The sequence below is a fragment of the Polyodon spathula genome, chromosome 4 (genome assembly GCF_017654505.1).
Source record: "Polyodon spathula isolate WHYD16114869_AA chromosome 4, ASM1765450v1, whole genome shotgun sequence".
In the NCBI taxonomy this organism is placed as follows: domain Eukaryota; kingdom Metazoa; phylum Chordata; class Actinopteri; order Acipenseriformes; family Polyodontidae; genus Polyodon; species Polyodon spathula.
In genome coordinates, this window is record NC_054537.1 from 65,465,150 (window position 1) to 65,481,460 (window position 16,311).

Here is a 16,311-nt window from a genome sequence, read left to right on the forward strand (position 1 = left end):
GTAGTACAGTTCTGAAAGAAAATCCAAGATAAACTATGTACAGAACAGCAGTGGTTTTGTTGTTTTGTTTTTAGTTCAACTGTAATTCATTTAGAAATAAAAACAATGTGCTTACTATCTATGAGAAGATTTAGTTTCAGTTTCTATTGCAGAGAAATTACAAACAAGCAAGTTACCGTGAGAAATAAAATAAGTAGGATAGTAGGATATATTGTAGTTTTTACAGACATCAAAATGATATTCTGAGGTAATTTTTGCTGCAGAAAAATATCTACGTCACACTCTTGGATTTAACTGCCACACCAGCATTGTCCCGCCCCTTAACAACCAATACGCATTCTTGATTTGCTGGTACAGTACTCCCCTGACCTTCGAACTTCCACCTAATAGGCTCTCAGTAAATGTCACCGATAAATGCACTGTAGTGAAAGTAGGTTAGCCACACACACTGCTACATACAGGTAGGCTATGGTATTACAGAAAATAAGCAACCGCGATACTTCTAAAATGTCATAAAACAAGTAATAAAATACTGCAGCGTTTGAAAATCATAGTATTAGTAATAAAGGCCGCCCTCGTATAACGACCACCCTCTTAAGCATTGCAGTCATTTTGATCAATTTAAAATAAATGCCGCAGACATGTTTGCTGTTCATTTAAAATAAATGACCAGCGATGTAAACCAGATATATATAAGGATAACATTATATATATATATATATATATATATATATATATATATATATATATATATATATATATATATATATATATAAGGCTATATTTGCATCCTGAGCCGTTCGAAAAAAAGACATAATACCACAGTAGTGATGTCAAAAAGTGATAATTCCTCGAGACCAATGTCTCACAAAATGTCTCGTTTTCAATCACTCGACAACACCCACAGTACAGAAATGTTCATTAATGATCAACACAATGAGAAACTGGAGAGAAATGGAAATTAAAACAAGGTAAAGGCAATCATACAATTAAAGCTGAAGCACTAACGGATAACGAGGTAGAACGACTGTACAGCAATAAAGCAATACCTTTAAAAAAAACCCAACTGTACTGCTGAACTTCATCTTCTTTAATATTAGCATCACAAGGGTATCCATGTATTATGAAAAATAATAGACGGGCATCTTCAGCTGGGTTTCTGTGACAGTTTATAGATTTATGATAATTTATGACATCACAGAAACTCTAGATGGAATTAGATGGAATTATTTTTCCTATAACTCACTGAGGCCCATCTATTATATATAATATATATATATATATATATAGATATATATATATATATATATATATATATATATATATATATTTTAAAGGCAATTTAATGATCTATAAAAAATGATCGAAAAAAATTAAGATAATAATATCACAATAATTGTTATGTGTTTAATGTTATAAACAAAGTCACAAATAATTTAAGCCTTTTAGTTCTTTACATCCCCTATACAGGATAGCCCAAGGCAGCATAGAGGCACAGTGGCTGAGCTGAGCAACATATAACATTGTACCTGCTCTTTACATAAGAAAAAAAAGAGGTTTTACTTTTCATTGCTGTCAATCCAGCCGTTCCCGATTAAAAAACTGATAGAAAAAGGTAAGAAAAGAGAATTTAAAAAACCGACAAGGTGTAAAGTGTAATTAATATCCTTGTAACAGCACGGGAGTGCATTCATACCAGAGCTGTGTGGACACTGATCCCCGCCGGCATTAGTACTTACTGTGGTGTATTTGCCCAGCTGGCAGAGGGAAGGGAATGTTTCCTGATGAGCTTTACGAATCTTCTCAATGAGGTTCTCTAACTCAACTGTCAGTTCATAGCTCTCCGGGCAGTCTGGCTTCACTGTCTCTTTCTTCTTTTTATTCCTGTCATTTCGAACAGCTGAAACAAGACACAGTTACTGTACATGTGAGACAAGTGCAACCCCAGCGCCACCCACTGCAGTAGAAATATCCCCACAGGTTTATTTTCTTCTTTTTAAACAGCCTTGGCAATGTGCAGGGAACACATTTCCTGTTGATTTCCATTTGGCTGCTTCCAAAAGGTACTGTTAAGAATTACTGCAGCACAAAAACAAGTTGTTAAAATTCTCTGACTAGCTGTGATTCCCCCTGCCAGCTTAATGTAATTTCAGGCAATTAGTGTCAGTACAAAATGAGAATTTCACAATCACCCAGGTAATCTGTAGTGGCATTATTTTTTCAAATATTAAAATCTTAATCTTATAACGAGGCTTGTTACTACAATTTCTTGTTGGCAAAGCAACCCACTGGCCTGCTCCCCAAATGATGCTTTTCAGTGCAGGACAGTGGGTTACTTTGTATATGGAACAAAGACTGTAACCAATTGCCCTCATAATAAAGTGTGTCATTTGGTTTCCCAGGACATCACATCTGATGCAAAAGAAAGAGCAGGTCATACATAAAAAGAGTATTTTATTACATTTACTAATCGATCAATTCAGTATAAGCACCAGTTTTTGTTTTTATTTTGCAGGATATACACTTTTCAATATACTATATACAGTAGATCATGAAAGATCCATTGACAGTTCTTCTGTGCATTGCAGTGATATGAATTGAACAGATTTCATACACAAGGGAAAGGAAACATTATACATGTCATTGTGGATATTAATATTAGGCTGCTGTAGAAAATCCGTACTATGTTCTATAAAATATTTCCTGACCCCTCTGGATTGAAGGATAGGGTATTGTCACACCTGACCCTTTCAGAAAATAAAGAATGCAGAACTTTACATGCCATGAAATATTCAGGTCCAATGTCACGCAACTCCAGTAAGCCCATCTCCATATCTCAATCCAGTTGAGAGCCCTGGATTGATCTTGACATCGACCTACAGCACGGCACTCACCTTAAGTGGCATTGACTCTGTGCCCAAGAGGTTCTGAACTGTTATACCGTAGCTGCAGGATGTGGACAAACTTGTTACGAGCGATAGCCACAGCTACTGTATTATATGTGCATTCATTTTCCCCAGATCAATTTTACCACCAGTATATAGTACAACGACATAACTGCACATAACTACATACATTGAGAACAACACAATTCAAATTTCAGAAAAAGAAATGCCAGAACATGTAATCCTACAGTACAAGTGGCATTTTGTATAAAATCTCAAATGAAACCTGGTTGTGATGCGTTGCAGTAGCACTTTCTTTTTTCTACACAGCATAATTCCCTAAAAGAATGAAAAGCTTTTGGCTTCTTTACAGTTTGGGTTCACTTTACTTTATTATCCTGTACAATGAAGATTGATCGAAGGTTCTCAAAGCAAGGACCTGTTGCATTTGGACTTTAAATTCGTTGGGTTTTGCTTCTGTTGTTTTCTGCGCTAAAAAAAGATGCCATACCTACTAATCTGTCATTTTATTAAAAAACAATGAGAGCTACTCACAGTAAAAAAAAAACAGAAAAAAAACAGACTTTCTGTGTGTTTGTATAAGCGTAATGAAATACATAAAGATATATTGTTCAGGTGAAAAACTGAACAAAGTTAGAATACAAATACAAATATATGTTACAATGTATTCACTGTTCAAGTTCATAGCAGCACATTATGTACAGTGTCAATTATAAAAATATAGAGAGTAGCTGATTCAATGCACTAGATGCATATTACATAGCTCATTATAAAACCTGCATAGTTCAACTCATATCTAAACTCAACTGTGTTGTTCCCCCCTCCTAGAACATACTGACTGCACATATTTCAGGCAGATCCACACCCAGCATGGGCCTCAGCTTCTCAAGACCACTGCTATGGTTTCACTTGTTGGTACTGAACCTTTTTCTTCTTCAACCCCTACATTTTATTTCACTAACACGCTAAATTTAACTATTTATTTAGTTATTATGTAATCTCATTTGCTTGTGTTTAAGTAGACTTAAACATTCTATATGCATCTTGCTTTGCTTTACACTTACAACATAAAGGTGATTACCACTGTGTTCAGAAGCAAAAAAAAAAAAAAAAAAACTAAAATGATCTTATGACAAAAAAAAATAATTAAAACTACTTGTTAATTTTTACTTTTCCCAAATCACCATAAAATATAACCTTCACATGGCATTAAACAAGAGATAAGTGCTGCATTGTGAAGGCACCATTTACCTATGACTTAGGTTGGAGTGACAGCAGTGCTAAAGAGACAATTTCAGCAGCTACTTAGCTCAACACCTCTGAACTATCTACTATACAAACACATTGTTATTATAGTGCTGTCTTATGAACTGCTGCCAAGACCAGTTGTTCCAAAACAAGGGGTTGATTCACACAGGAATCGGTTTATTGCACCTCAGCTCTATCCGTCCTTTAGAATAAAGGAGACAAAACATATAGCTTTCCTGTACTCAAATATAATAAAATAAACATTTCAAAATGGAGCTGCTGACTTCACGTAGGCTTCAAATGCAATTAGTTTCCAGATACACACACACACACACACACACACACACTCACACACACACACACATACTGTATATATTCTGGATAAGCTAGGCTGAATAAATGTAATGCTTTTCTGCCTGTTTGGCTAACACTTTCTAATTTGTCATCAAATATGGCATGTATTAAAACAACCATATAACATATAACAACCAAAGTTAACAGCAACGGCATATAAACTATGTATAGTTTGCTCAAAGATGCTCGTAGACGAGTTTGGTCGCACACTCAAAAATCTCTTTTTTCAGACTTGACTGCTAATAATTATATGCTTACATTTTGTTTTAAAAACTTTATTTATTTATTGAAACAAAACACGGCGTGTTTCGATCCATACTGTGTCTTCATCAGGTGTTGCAGCGATTGCGATCAAGTCTGAAAATTGATTTTTGAGTGTGCGACCAACCTCTTCTCTACAAGCGTAATCGAGCAGGGTATACATGGTTTATATGTTATTGCGGTTTACTACTTAACTCTGAAGAAACATTAATATATAAAGGGCCTCATTCACTAAACTGTGGTAAATGACCAGAATTACTGCGTGGCAGTGGGAAGCCACACTGCACAAAATGAGCCAGCGGTAGCCCTATTCACTAAGCTAATTACACGCACAAATAAAGCGAGCCAAATGATTAATTTGCAAGTTGTCACAATGTGTGGAATTACACGAGGTTTACACACACTGTATTATAGTGTGCGTGTGTGTATATATGCAGTACTGTGCAAAAGTTTTAGGCAGGTGTGAAAAAATGCTGTAAAGTAAGAATGCTTTAAAAAATGGACATGTTAATAGTTTATATTTATCAATTAACAAAATGCAAAGTGAGTGAACAGAAGAAATCTACATCAAATCAATATTTGGTGTGACCACCTTTGCCTTCAAAACAGCATCAATTCTTCTAGGTAAACTTGCACACGGTTTTTGAAGGAACTTGACAGGCAGGTTTGCCCAAACATCTTGGAGAACTAACCACAGCTCTTCTGTGGATTTAGGCAGCCTGTTGCTTCTCTCTCTTCATGTAATTGCAGACAGACTTGATGATGTTGAGATCACGGCACTGTGGGGGCCATACCATCACTTCCAGGACTCCTTGTTCATCTTTATGCTGAAGATAGTTCTTAATGACTTTCGCTGTATGTTTGGGGTCATTGTCATGCTGCAGAATAAATTTGGAGCCAATTAGATGCCTCCCTGATGGTATTGCATGATGGATAAGTATCTGCCTGTACTTCTCAGCATTGAGGAGACCATTAATTCTGACCAAATCCCCAACTCCATTTGCAGAAATGCAGCCCCAAATTTGCAAGGAACCTCCACCATGCTTCACTGTTGCCTGCCGACACTCATTCGTGTACCGCTCTCCAGCCCTTCGGAGAACAAACTGCCTTCTGCTACAGCCAAATATTTCAAATTTTGACTTATCAGTCAAGAGCACCTGCTGCCATTTTTCTGCACCCCAGTTCCTGTGTTTTCGTGCATAGTTGAGTCGCTTGGCTTTGTTTCCACGTCGGAGGTATGGCTTTTTGGCCGCAAGTCTTCCATGAAGGCCACTTCTGACCAGACTTCTCCGGACAGTAGATGGGTTTACTAGGGTCCCAGGGTTTTCTGCCAATTCTGAGCTGATGGCACTGCTGGACATCTTCCGATTGCGAAGGGAAGTAAGCATGATGTGTTTTATCTGCTACAGTAAGTTTCCTTGGCCAACCACTGCGTCTACGGTCCTCAACGTTGCCCGTTTCTTTGTGCTTCTTCAAAAGAGCTTGGACAGCACATCTGGAAACCCCTGTCTGCCTTGAAATTTCTGCCTGGGAGAGACCTTGCTGATGCAGTATAATTACCTTGTGTCTTGTTGCTGTGCTCAGTCTTGCCATGGTGTATGACTTTTGACAGTAAACTGTCTTCAGCAACCTCACCTTGTTAGCTGAGTTTGGCTGTTCCTCACCCAGTTTTATTCCTCCTACGCAGCTGTTTCTGTTTCAGTTAATGATTGTGTTTCAACCTACATATTGAATTGATGATCATTAGCACCTGTTTGGTATAATTGTTTAATCATACACCTGATTATATGCCTACAAAACCCCTGACTTTGTGCAAGTGTATCTAGAAGAATTGATGCTGTTTTGAAGGCAAAGGGTGGTCACACCAAATATTGATTTGATGTAGATTTTTCTTCTGTGCACTCGCTTTGCATTTTGTTGATAAATATAATCTATTAACATGTCTATTTTTGAAAGCATTCTTACTTTACAGCATTTTTTCACACCTGCCTAAAACTTTTGCACAGTACTGTGTCTGTGTGTGTGTTGCACTCAATGCGGTTCATTGCCCCTTTACAAGCAGGACCCAGCACACAGAAATGGAAGTTTTTAAAGCGATTACGCGCTATTTGTAATAATTCACAAAAACACAAAATAGACAAACACCAAATAAACACCTAGCTCTTACGAGCACTGACTAACACAAGAACAGGAACCTAAATGATAAACAGGACAGTTTTCCTGTTAAAAAAACATAAAACAACAAAACACACAAAAAAAGGTTTTCACACAGTACCTTTTTTTATACAGTTGAGCACACCTTCAAGCAGGCTTTTCACACACAGCAGCCCTGAACAAACTGGTTGCTTTCCTTAAATACCCTGCACCTGGCTCTAATTTACAATAAACACCAGATGCAGGGGGTAACTAATAATCAAACAATTAACAGAAACATAATTAAACCAATTAAAATACACAAATGTGCATTCGCATATGTTTTTGGCAGGAAGGATATTAACCTCCTCCTTGCCGTGTTACACATCCTCCCCGATGACTTTACAAGACACCGGCCATTTAATGGCCACCTCCCTCCTCCCTTAAAAGACCACCCACCCTCAAGTCCACACATGTCAATTTTCGCCCTCTTCCATGGGCAGGCTTGAGGGTGTGTTGGTCCCTCCTGCGCTTCCAGGGAGGGACAGCAACCCCGCGACACCCACCAGGACGACAGGGACGACTGCAGCGACGACCGGGGAACAGGCGGCTGCAACAACGGACAGAGGTCTTCACCTGGGGACCAGCGTAGCGATGTCCGATCACCCAGGGGGAGCAAAGCAGCTAACAGGGGGAGCACCAGCGATGTCTGACAGCAGCCTAGCGACGTCTGGGTGCTCGGGGAGAGTGGAGTAGGGAACCAGGGGCACAAATGGAGATTAGATAAAGGGGCATTCAGAACAAAAAAATAAGAGGCACTTTTTTACACAGAGTCTGGAACCAACTCCTCAGTAATTTTGTTGAAGATGACACCCTGGGATCTTTCAAGAAGCTACTAGCAACCAAACAAGCAAGATGGGCTGAATGGCCTTCTCTCTTTTGTAAACTTTATGTTCTGATAACATCACCCAAAAACCAAGGCTGAAACATTTTAACAAGTGCCCTATCTACAACTATTTAAAATGTACACTGTAACATTGGAACTCGAGTCGCTATTGAAACAATCTTTACAAATGTAACAAACATTTGCTGGAAGCAAGAGTCGTTTAAAATGGTCTGTATTAGCTGCAAAAAAAACCCCCAAAAAACAGGCAGATCATTTTTTTTTTTTTAACAACCTTGAGTGACATATTCAGCAACATTTTTGAGTTTTGTAAACCTTTAAAATGTATGTTGACACATTAACTACAATGACTGTGTAATTCTCATAGCCTATTTTGCTGCCTTTAATTCCAAAATATTAAACACAGGAAACGAAACGTTAACTGCAAACCTGAAATGACAAAACGGAAGCTTTTGTGTTTTTCTTTATGCACACTGTATATTTCTACTAGTATGCAGAAATTGTTTTTTTTGAAGTTTTAAAAACCACAGATACTGTCAAATTATTAGTACCATAAATGATATAGCATCATATATGTCACTGGAGTCTAGCAACATAAAAAAAATTATATTAACAAAAAAAATATATCTTATACGACTAAGCGTAGATGCAAACAGCCAGTGTTTCTCCCTCTGTTACATTGTCTATTACAAAGGCAGACACACATTTGAAATCAAAGCCGTTCTTCACAAGCTAGATAACAAAGTCAAGATGCAGTGTATTTACTAAGTAAGCAGTAAGTTCAAGATTACAAGCTGAGCACAACAGACTCCCACCATCTGCAGCAACGTCCCCTTTTCATAGCTCTGAATGCGATCTTCTGTTGAAATGAATTCATCTTTTTTTTACTTGTCAGCTGTCTGCATTTTTAATGTTAATCATACACTGCAAGCTAATAAATCAACAATATCTAAACAACTATTTTAAACTTCCCGCCTCTGACTTGCATGTTACGTCATTGTACAGTAGGAGGAATTCACCAATCATGAAGCCAGTATTTGTTTGACCCTGTTGCCATAGTAACCAAAAGCACAGAATTGACGCCGGACAGTCTACAGCTACTGTAGCGCTGCTTCTACTTGATAAAAGTATGACATGAACAGGGGAGGTGAAGAGTAATGCAAAATAATGTAAGGGAAATAAAATGCATATTTTTCACGGTAGGCCAATATATAATTTCTGTGAAATTCCTGATATTGTGAATTTTCTGGGGCTTTACATATAAGGCTATTATGATCTGTGCTCAATCTGTATCTAGTTATTACCTCACACAGCCCTAGTAACGTCTGCCTGATCTGAAATACTCTCTCCCTGACACTCCTCGCTCTCCTGCTGGTTCTGTGACACCACCTGATTTCAATAAGCGTTACTTTTAACACAAGCTGAGGCACCTAGTAAAGTGAACGTCCTTAAGTGAATATGGTTTGCATATCAAATACCTTCCTTGCCGTATTTTGTAGCATAATTTGCATACAATTCCATCCATTAACATTATTCATTATATTTAAATGACTTGAAAGCAGTACTTTTTCCACGTGCTAGGTTGCCTGCCATTGGTTAGTGAATACAGCAGGTGTACAAAGCACACAGTAAAGGGGCTTACTGAGTGCAAAACACGTTACCGCTGTGTGACAGAGAGCGAGTGAATCCAAGTCATAAATCTCCTTCCCGATCTGTGAGGGCCTTGTATAACAGGAAGTGTGCCCTGGTCTGGATGGGTTGGCAATTCATTCCATAGAAAGTCGGAAGTCGGCCTTCCAGATAGGGAGCGAAGTCACAATACCAGAAGTCATCGCCTTAATGCGGTAGGCGATGTGTCAGTCATGGATTAGAGGCTACGTGATTGCACTCGCTACCGAAGGGGGCGTGACTGAAGGTATAGCAGGGGATGTGGTGAAGTGATCTATTCCTTTGTTATGATTACGAAAGGACCTGTAAAGGAGAACTGTAATTGAACCATGTGTGTTTCGTGTTGTTTTGTATGTCTCAATAACTGTCGTTTGTCATTTGTAGACTGCAAAGGCGGGAGCTGCCGCTAAAAAGCCAACACCAAACCACGGGCCACACTGCACTACTGTTCCACCATTATTGTATACTTCCCCACCTGCACTAGCAGCACTTGCTTGGGAAATGTGATTGTGTATGTGTTTAAAGTGCATGTTAGTATGGTATAGTGAGGTGCGTACTACAAACGAGAAAACAATTAAAACAAATTGTCTCTGATACAGCAGGTAGTAAGCTCACTTGTATTTAGCAGCATTAGACGGTATAGCAGCACTCTCGTGTAGATCCAAATGGTAACAAACAATTAAGAAAAGGTGAAGCAACAGGTATCCCAAATGACTTGTAACCTGATGAAGACACGGACGCCTCAAAACGCATGGTTTTACACACATTTTTAAATACATAAATAACCTTTGATGGGATACCTGTCGCTTCACCTTTTTTGAACTGGCGAATGGCCACATCTGTGGTTGCTGGCAGAGACATTAACCTTGCCTCTGCCACAATGACTGTACATACTGTAAATCCACAAATATTTGCAAGCCTTTTATTATGCAATTTTCATGTATGAAAAAAAGCGTAAACATTTATGAAACAATAATGGTGAAAGATATACTGTTCAGGTGAAAAACTGAATAAAGTTAGAATATCTCAGTGCTGTACATATAATGAAGTAATATACCACCACTAGTGCAACAGGTCGTCAACATTTCTCGAGCAAAATAGGTTTTATGGGTGTGATTTGCCAAATATTTTGTTTGCAAGTATTTGTGGCTTTACAGTATTGTGCTTCAATACAGTTCATACAGCATAAGTAAATAATGAAACAACATAATTAAATAACAGAAAATGTTTTTGAAGTTCATACCTCAAGTTTTTTTCTTTCTATTGCAGTATGTTTTGTAATTAATTTTCTGTTAAGTTTGCTGTTCAGCAGTTTTTTCACTCAGCCATTTTCTCTTGTTGGAGGTGGAGGATGTTCCTTTGGACAGGACTGACAGTGATGTGAATCAATCATATGAAAGATGGAGACTATTGCCCGGTGGTGTAAGGGTGTTAGGGCAATGGTTCAATCTATTTCCTCCTATGAGGATTTAACTAATCACAGGTCAGAATTTTCAACCACTGACATATATATGAAAATATATACATATATATTTTTAAATTGCATCTGCTGTTGACAGCAACATGATGCTATAAATACGTAAGACTGAGGTACTTTTATTATTCAGTGAACATGATTTGACTCCAATAAAAGTCACTAGAGAAAAACATACTTGCATCTCATATTTTAAGACTGGCATTTTCCTTGGGATTCTTGCTCAAATGTCATCCAGTTGATTTGAGTCCCCTGGGTCAATGAGGCTCACAGCTGCTCTAGTCCTTATTTTTCTACATTTTATTATGGGTTACAAAATATAGTTTTATGAACTTTTACAATATACACATTTATCTCCATGTGAAATGTTTATCAGTTGTTACTTGCATTGGTTAAGTACTCTGTAGAGTACTGTATGTGTCTTCCTTCTTTTTCTGCCAGTTCTGCCTGTTTGCTGTGAAGTTGGGCAAACTATTATGAAGGTGCAGCTGCTGACATGCTGACAAGCACCAGCAACCTGTTACACCAGACCTCAGGGACGTGAAGAGACTTGCTTAAATTGTTGAGATGCCTGCAAACAGTTTAAATATTGAAATAAATAAAATAATAAATAATGTATAACTGATATATTTCTTTTTATAAATTGGCAACACACTCAACTGTAGATATATTTATGAAACCTTGGATTTTTATCCAAGTGTTTCGTTGGTCAAAAGAAGGTGACATGGCCGTCTATAAAAAATCAATATTGCCTGAAAAAAGCGGTCTATATTGCATGTATCGGGCAATATTGAATGTGATGACGTCATCACACTGTCTTCTAAACTCTCCAGAACGTTTTTTGGGTAGGCTCCTTCGCACAGATAAAACACCCGCTGTACTCTCCTGCTTCATCTATGCAGTGATAGGTACTTCTACCGGTGTGGTGTTATTTTGCGGTATGCATTAAGATGTGGTACGCCATGTGCTGTGCTTGCGCAAATGATTTTAGCTCATAAAGCAAGGAAATGTCCATCTGCACTACTCTCACTGAAAAATAAATATATACATTAATTAATACATAAACACATTGCTATCAGATTTACAATCTGTATTTTTTTTTAAAATAGTAATAAACTATTGTACAGATAATCTCATAAGTAAGCATTTCATTTCTATCATTATAAACATATTTGTCAATCTTCAATCGCTTTAATACTTTCACAAATTGATGGATTGTGCATGTCCAATACATATCTAATATAACTTCTGTTCAAATCTAGAAAAAAAAGACATACATTTTCTAACATAGCGTTTAAATCTAAAAAAAATGTAAATATGGTAAATAGCAAACTAGGTTAGCAACAAAAAATCATAAAAAAATCATACTTAGTTTGTCTTGAATGCTTCAAAATAGTAAACGTCACTTTTTTCTTTTTTTTTAAACATCCCAACAATGAAGTACACGCTTGACCACAAAGCTATTTTTTTATTTCTTTTTTTGTAACTTTATTAGATTGCTGCATTTAAATGTGTGGTTCATGTATTAAGAAAGTAGCCTCACTTACTTGCTCATTTACAAAAAACGTAAATAACGTTTATAAAAATGTAAATACCGGTACTACCTTAAATGTAAAGATTTGTGCATTGCCAGAAGCTCTCAGGCAGCCTTTTCTGGGTTTCTTCATAACCAATAGAATATCAGCTTCTTCCACAGCTAACCAATCAGAAGTGATAGGGGTGGCACGTAATCACAATTAAAATTTCAGAAACTTGCGTGACTCTCTATAAATATACCCGGACTGTCTTTCTAGAAACAGAACGAACATTGTAAAAATAAATAAATAAATAAAATACTTGTCCAACAGGCATAGTATAATGGCAAAACTTGTTGTCCCTCACACAAAACGTATTGTCCTTTACACAAATCTTTTTGTCCTGGGCATCGGGCGATACAAATTGCACACCCCTGTAATACCTCCCTCACTTTGGCCTTATATATATATCCTATTATCCCCAGATTCTACAGTTTCCATTCAAATGCAGCTGTCTGCTGTCACACAGAGCATTGCAGTTAAGTGCTGCTTCTCATTTCCGGTCGTGATTACTCACATCTGTTTTTTTTTCTCCCAATTTGTGAACTGTCGTATTAATTGGTGTGTCGAAAAATGTGGGGGTATGATCAGCATTTTCTAGCTGTCCAAGTTTGTACTGTGTTAGAAACACTACAATTGTAAAGACTTCTATTCAAATTCCTCAGGAAGCTAACAACGCTTCTTTGAAAATGGCTGCTTGTATGTCATGGATGATTCGAGATTGGGCAGTAACGTTTTGGTTTGTCTTTTCTCGGCAGTCAGTCACGTTGCTGTTTGTGTACTTCGGTATTTACATCTTTTGTTGGTTCACTACACTGTACTCAAATTTAAAATGCAGGATATTTTTTAGAAGAAAAAATGTTTAAAAAGTGTGTCTTAAATTTGAAGGATTATATATATATATATATATATATATATATATATATATAGAGAGAGAGAGAGAGAGAGAGAGAGAGAGAGGAGTACAAACCTTAGTAATACAATAGTCTCCAATGAAGAGAACACTCCTCGGGGAGCAAGCAAAGCGTTCTAGCCAAAGTGTTCTTTAAGACAGAGTTGACCATCAGACACAATATGATTCAATAAATAAATAAATGTTTATTACTTGTGCACATGCATGTGAAATGAATAGAAGTATGAGAAAAACAATCGGATCTCTAGATTAATTCTGAATACCTGTACAGGAATCATGCACACAATTATTTAACAGAATGGTGAAGCAATTCACCAGAACAGAAAACACCAAATTGCTCAGCGACTCAGGTTTTTTTCAGGAGCTCAAATAATTTCAAACTGTTTGTGCCAAGAGAAACAGTGGCGCATTTCGACGTCTGTTTACATGCAATTTTGTAAGGTGCTATATAAAAATAAAGATTATATATTATTTATTTATTATTATTATTATTATTATTATTATTATTATTATTATGTATAATTTACAATGGTAAAAATCTGTTTCACTACAACGGTGTTCTTTTAGGCAAAGTGTTCTTTTAGGAGTTGTTCCTATACATTAAATAGAAAATAGGCTATTTTTCCCCTTATGTAGCTGCTCTTGTGGATAAAAGAGCAGATGTGAGCTAGCATTTGTAATTAGTCCATTGGTTTATTTTTTTGTAGGAGTGAAAAGGAAGGAAACACATTTATTTATTAGTCCACTTATCACAAATACAACAAATGCTTTCATAAGCCAGCAGAACACACAGACACACCTGCATACAACAGTCCCAATGTCCTCCACACAACACATCAGAGAAAATTTGCTGTTTCTAGCCAGACCCCATTATAATGCATAATGTGTCTCCATGTCGGCAGACTGTCCTTATGGCAAGGACATTGTGGCAGGAAATGATGAGGTCTGCTTCAGGATTTAACAGATGCAAGTCACTGAAGTGAGTTGACAGCAGAGCATTAACAGACACTTCCAGCAAAGCGGCCAATGAATTCACTTGTGTTAGGTCACTTAAGAAGGCCATAAAGTACAACCTGTCTGACTATGACATCAACAAGTTTTACTATGTAAATTTTCTCAAATGTGTAATGGCCTGTGTACATTTCTAGTGCACACACACACACACACAACCACACCCACATGTATTTCAAATTACAATTTTTTTATTTGTTTACGCCTCTGTACAAGCACACACATACAGTACATTTCAGTTTGCCATAGGAACAGTCTGGCTCCTGTTTTTAACACATTTAGGTGCAGTAATAGACAATAATCCATGCATGTTATAAATAGGGATATACTTAAATTGCGGTAAATTTACATATTTTTCACAGGTAGGTTGCGGAATAAAATTAGGATTTCACTGACCTTTCGCTGACCTGTTTAAACACTAAATAAACCTAAGTAGACAGTATTTCAGAACACTATAAAGCCTAAACAGTGGTACGTGTTTCTTACTAAAGTGCTGTCGTTTGTTAAAGGCAAGCATGCAGCATACCCCTGCAGCTGACTTGCCCATACATTCAGACTGCATGTTCTGCATCCACTGAATTGGTTGGAAGTGTAAGGCAAAGTTTACCAAGTTATGCAAATGTGGAAATCAATTAGAAACAGCCCAAAAACTCGGTTACTCAAGAGCATCTTGTATGCTTTAATAAAGATAATGTATGCAGCACGTTCGTTGTCATGTTATTTGTCCAATCCAATAATTTATTGTATTAGTACCAAGTCAAAACAAAGAAAACATGCCTACTCGGGTCTAAAATTCCAACTGTGAAACAGTAAGCAGCAGGTTGAGGCGAGGTGGCTGTGCTAGATCATTGTAGAACTGATTTAACTTAAGTTACAGACAGGAACACTTTTTGTCCGGGCTGACTTTCCAGTTTGGTTTCTGAAAGCTGTTTATTTTACGTTCTGTTCAGCAGCCTCTGTAGTAGCATTTTTGTTTAATGTGTGATTCTGAAACTAAACAGCGATCAATTGTATTTTCTCCAAAGACACATTAAGATATACAAAACTATTACCTCCACCTGCATGTATAGTTTCTTTGTTTCCCACTATCATGTGATTGGTTCACATCACTGTCAGTCCCGCCCCTTTTCAAAGGAACGCCCTTCTCCCCTGCACTCACAACATGAGAAAATGGCTGAATGTGAAAAAAAAAAACTGCTGAACAGCAATTCTGTGACTTAACAGAAAATAATTACAAAACATACTACAAAAGAAAGATGCTCCAAACACTAAAATGATTATTAAGACGCACCTGTCACTGTTTTCCGACTTTCTGAAATTCAAACAAATTCAACTTGACAATGTAAACAAATATGACAGGTGGCATCAAAACTGTATTACGCAGCAGTCAACAAGCTAGACAGAGAGCTGTATGCTAAAAAAAAAAAAACCTTTCATAACTATGCATTATGAACTTCAAAAACATCTGTTATTTATTTCTGTTATTTATTTATTTACTTATGCTGTATTAGCTATATTTAAATAACATAAATAAAGTCATATTTGCTATCCACAGTGCAGGCCTCAGTCTGCGGCTTCGGACATTATATGGCCCCCTGTCATAACAAGTCTTCCCTCAGGGCAAGCATTTCCACTCATATATATATATATATATATATATACATATATACATACATACATACACACACAGTGCCTGTAGAAAGTCTACACCCCCTGAAATTTTTTTGGGCAGCAATTACAGCTGTGAGACTGTTGGGATAGCTCTCTACCAACTTCGCACACCTAGATTTGGCAATATTTGACCATTCTTCTTTATAAAACTGTTCAAGCTCTGTCAAGTTCCTTGGGAAGCGTTGGTGGACAGC

General features: G+C 37.1%; 1 protein-coding gene across 2 annotated transcripts in view; it reads right to left on the reverse strand.

The window, feature by feature from the left end:
* LOC121314758 (retinoic acid receptor beta-like) overlaps positions 1 to 16,311 on the reverse strand; it is a 218,895-nt gene that overhangs the window by 24,152 nt on the left and 178,432 nt on the right. For both annotated transcript variants that reach the window (XM_041248407.1, XM_041248408.1), the window contains one exon: positions 1,740 to 1,900. In XM_041248407.1, coding sequence (XP_041104341.1) covers positions 1,740 to 1,900 — 161 coding nt within the window. The remainder of the gene's footprint in view (positions 1 to 1,739; positions 1,901 to 16,311) is intronic.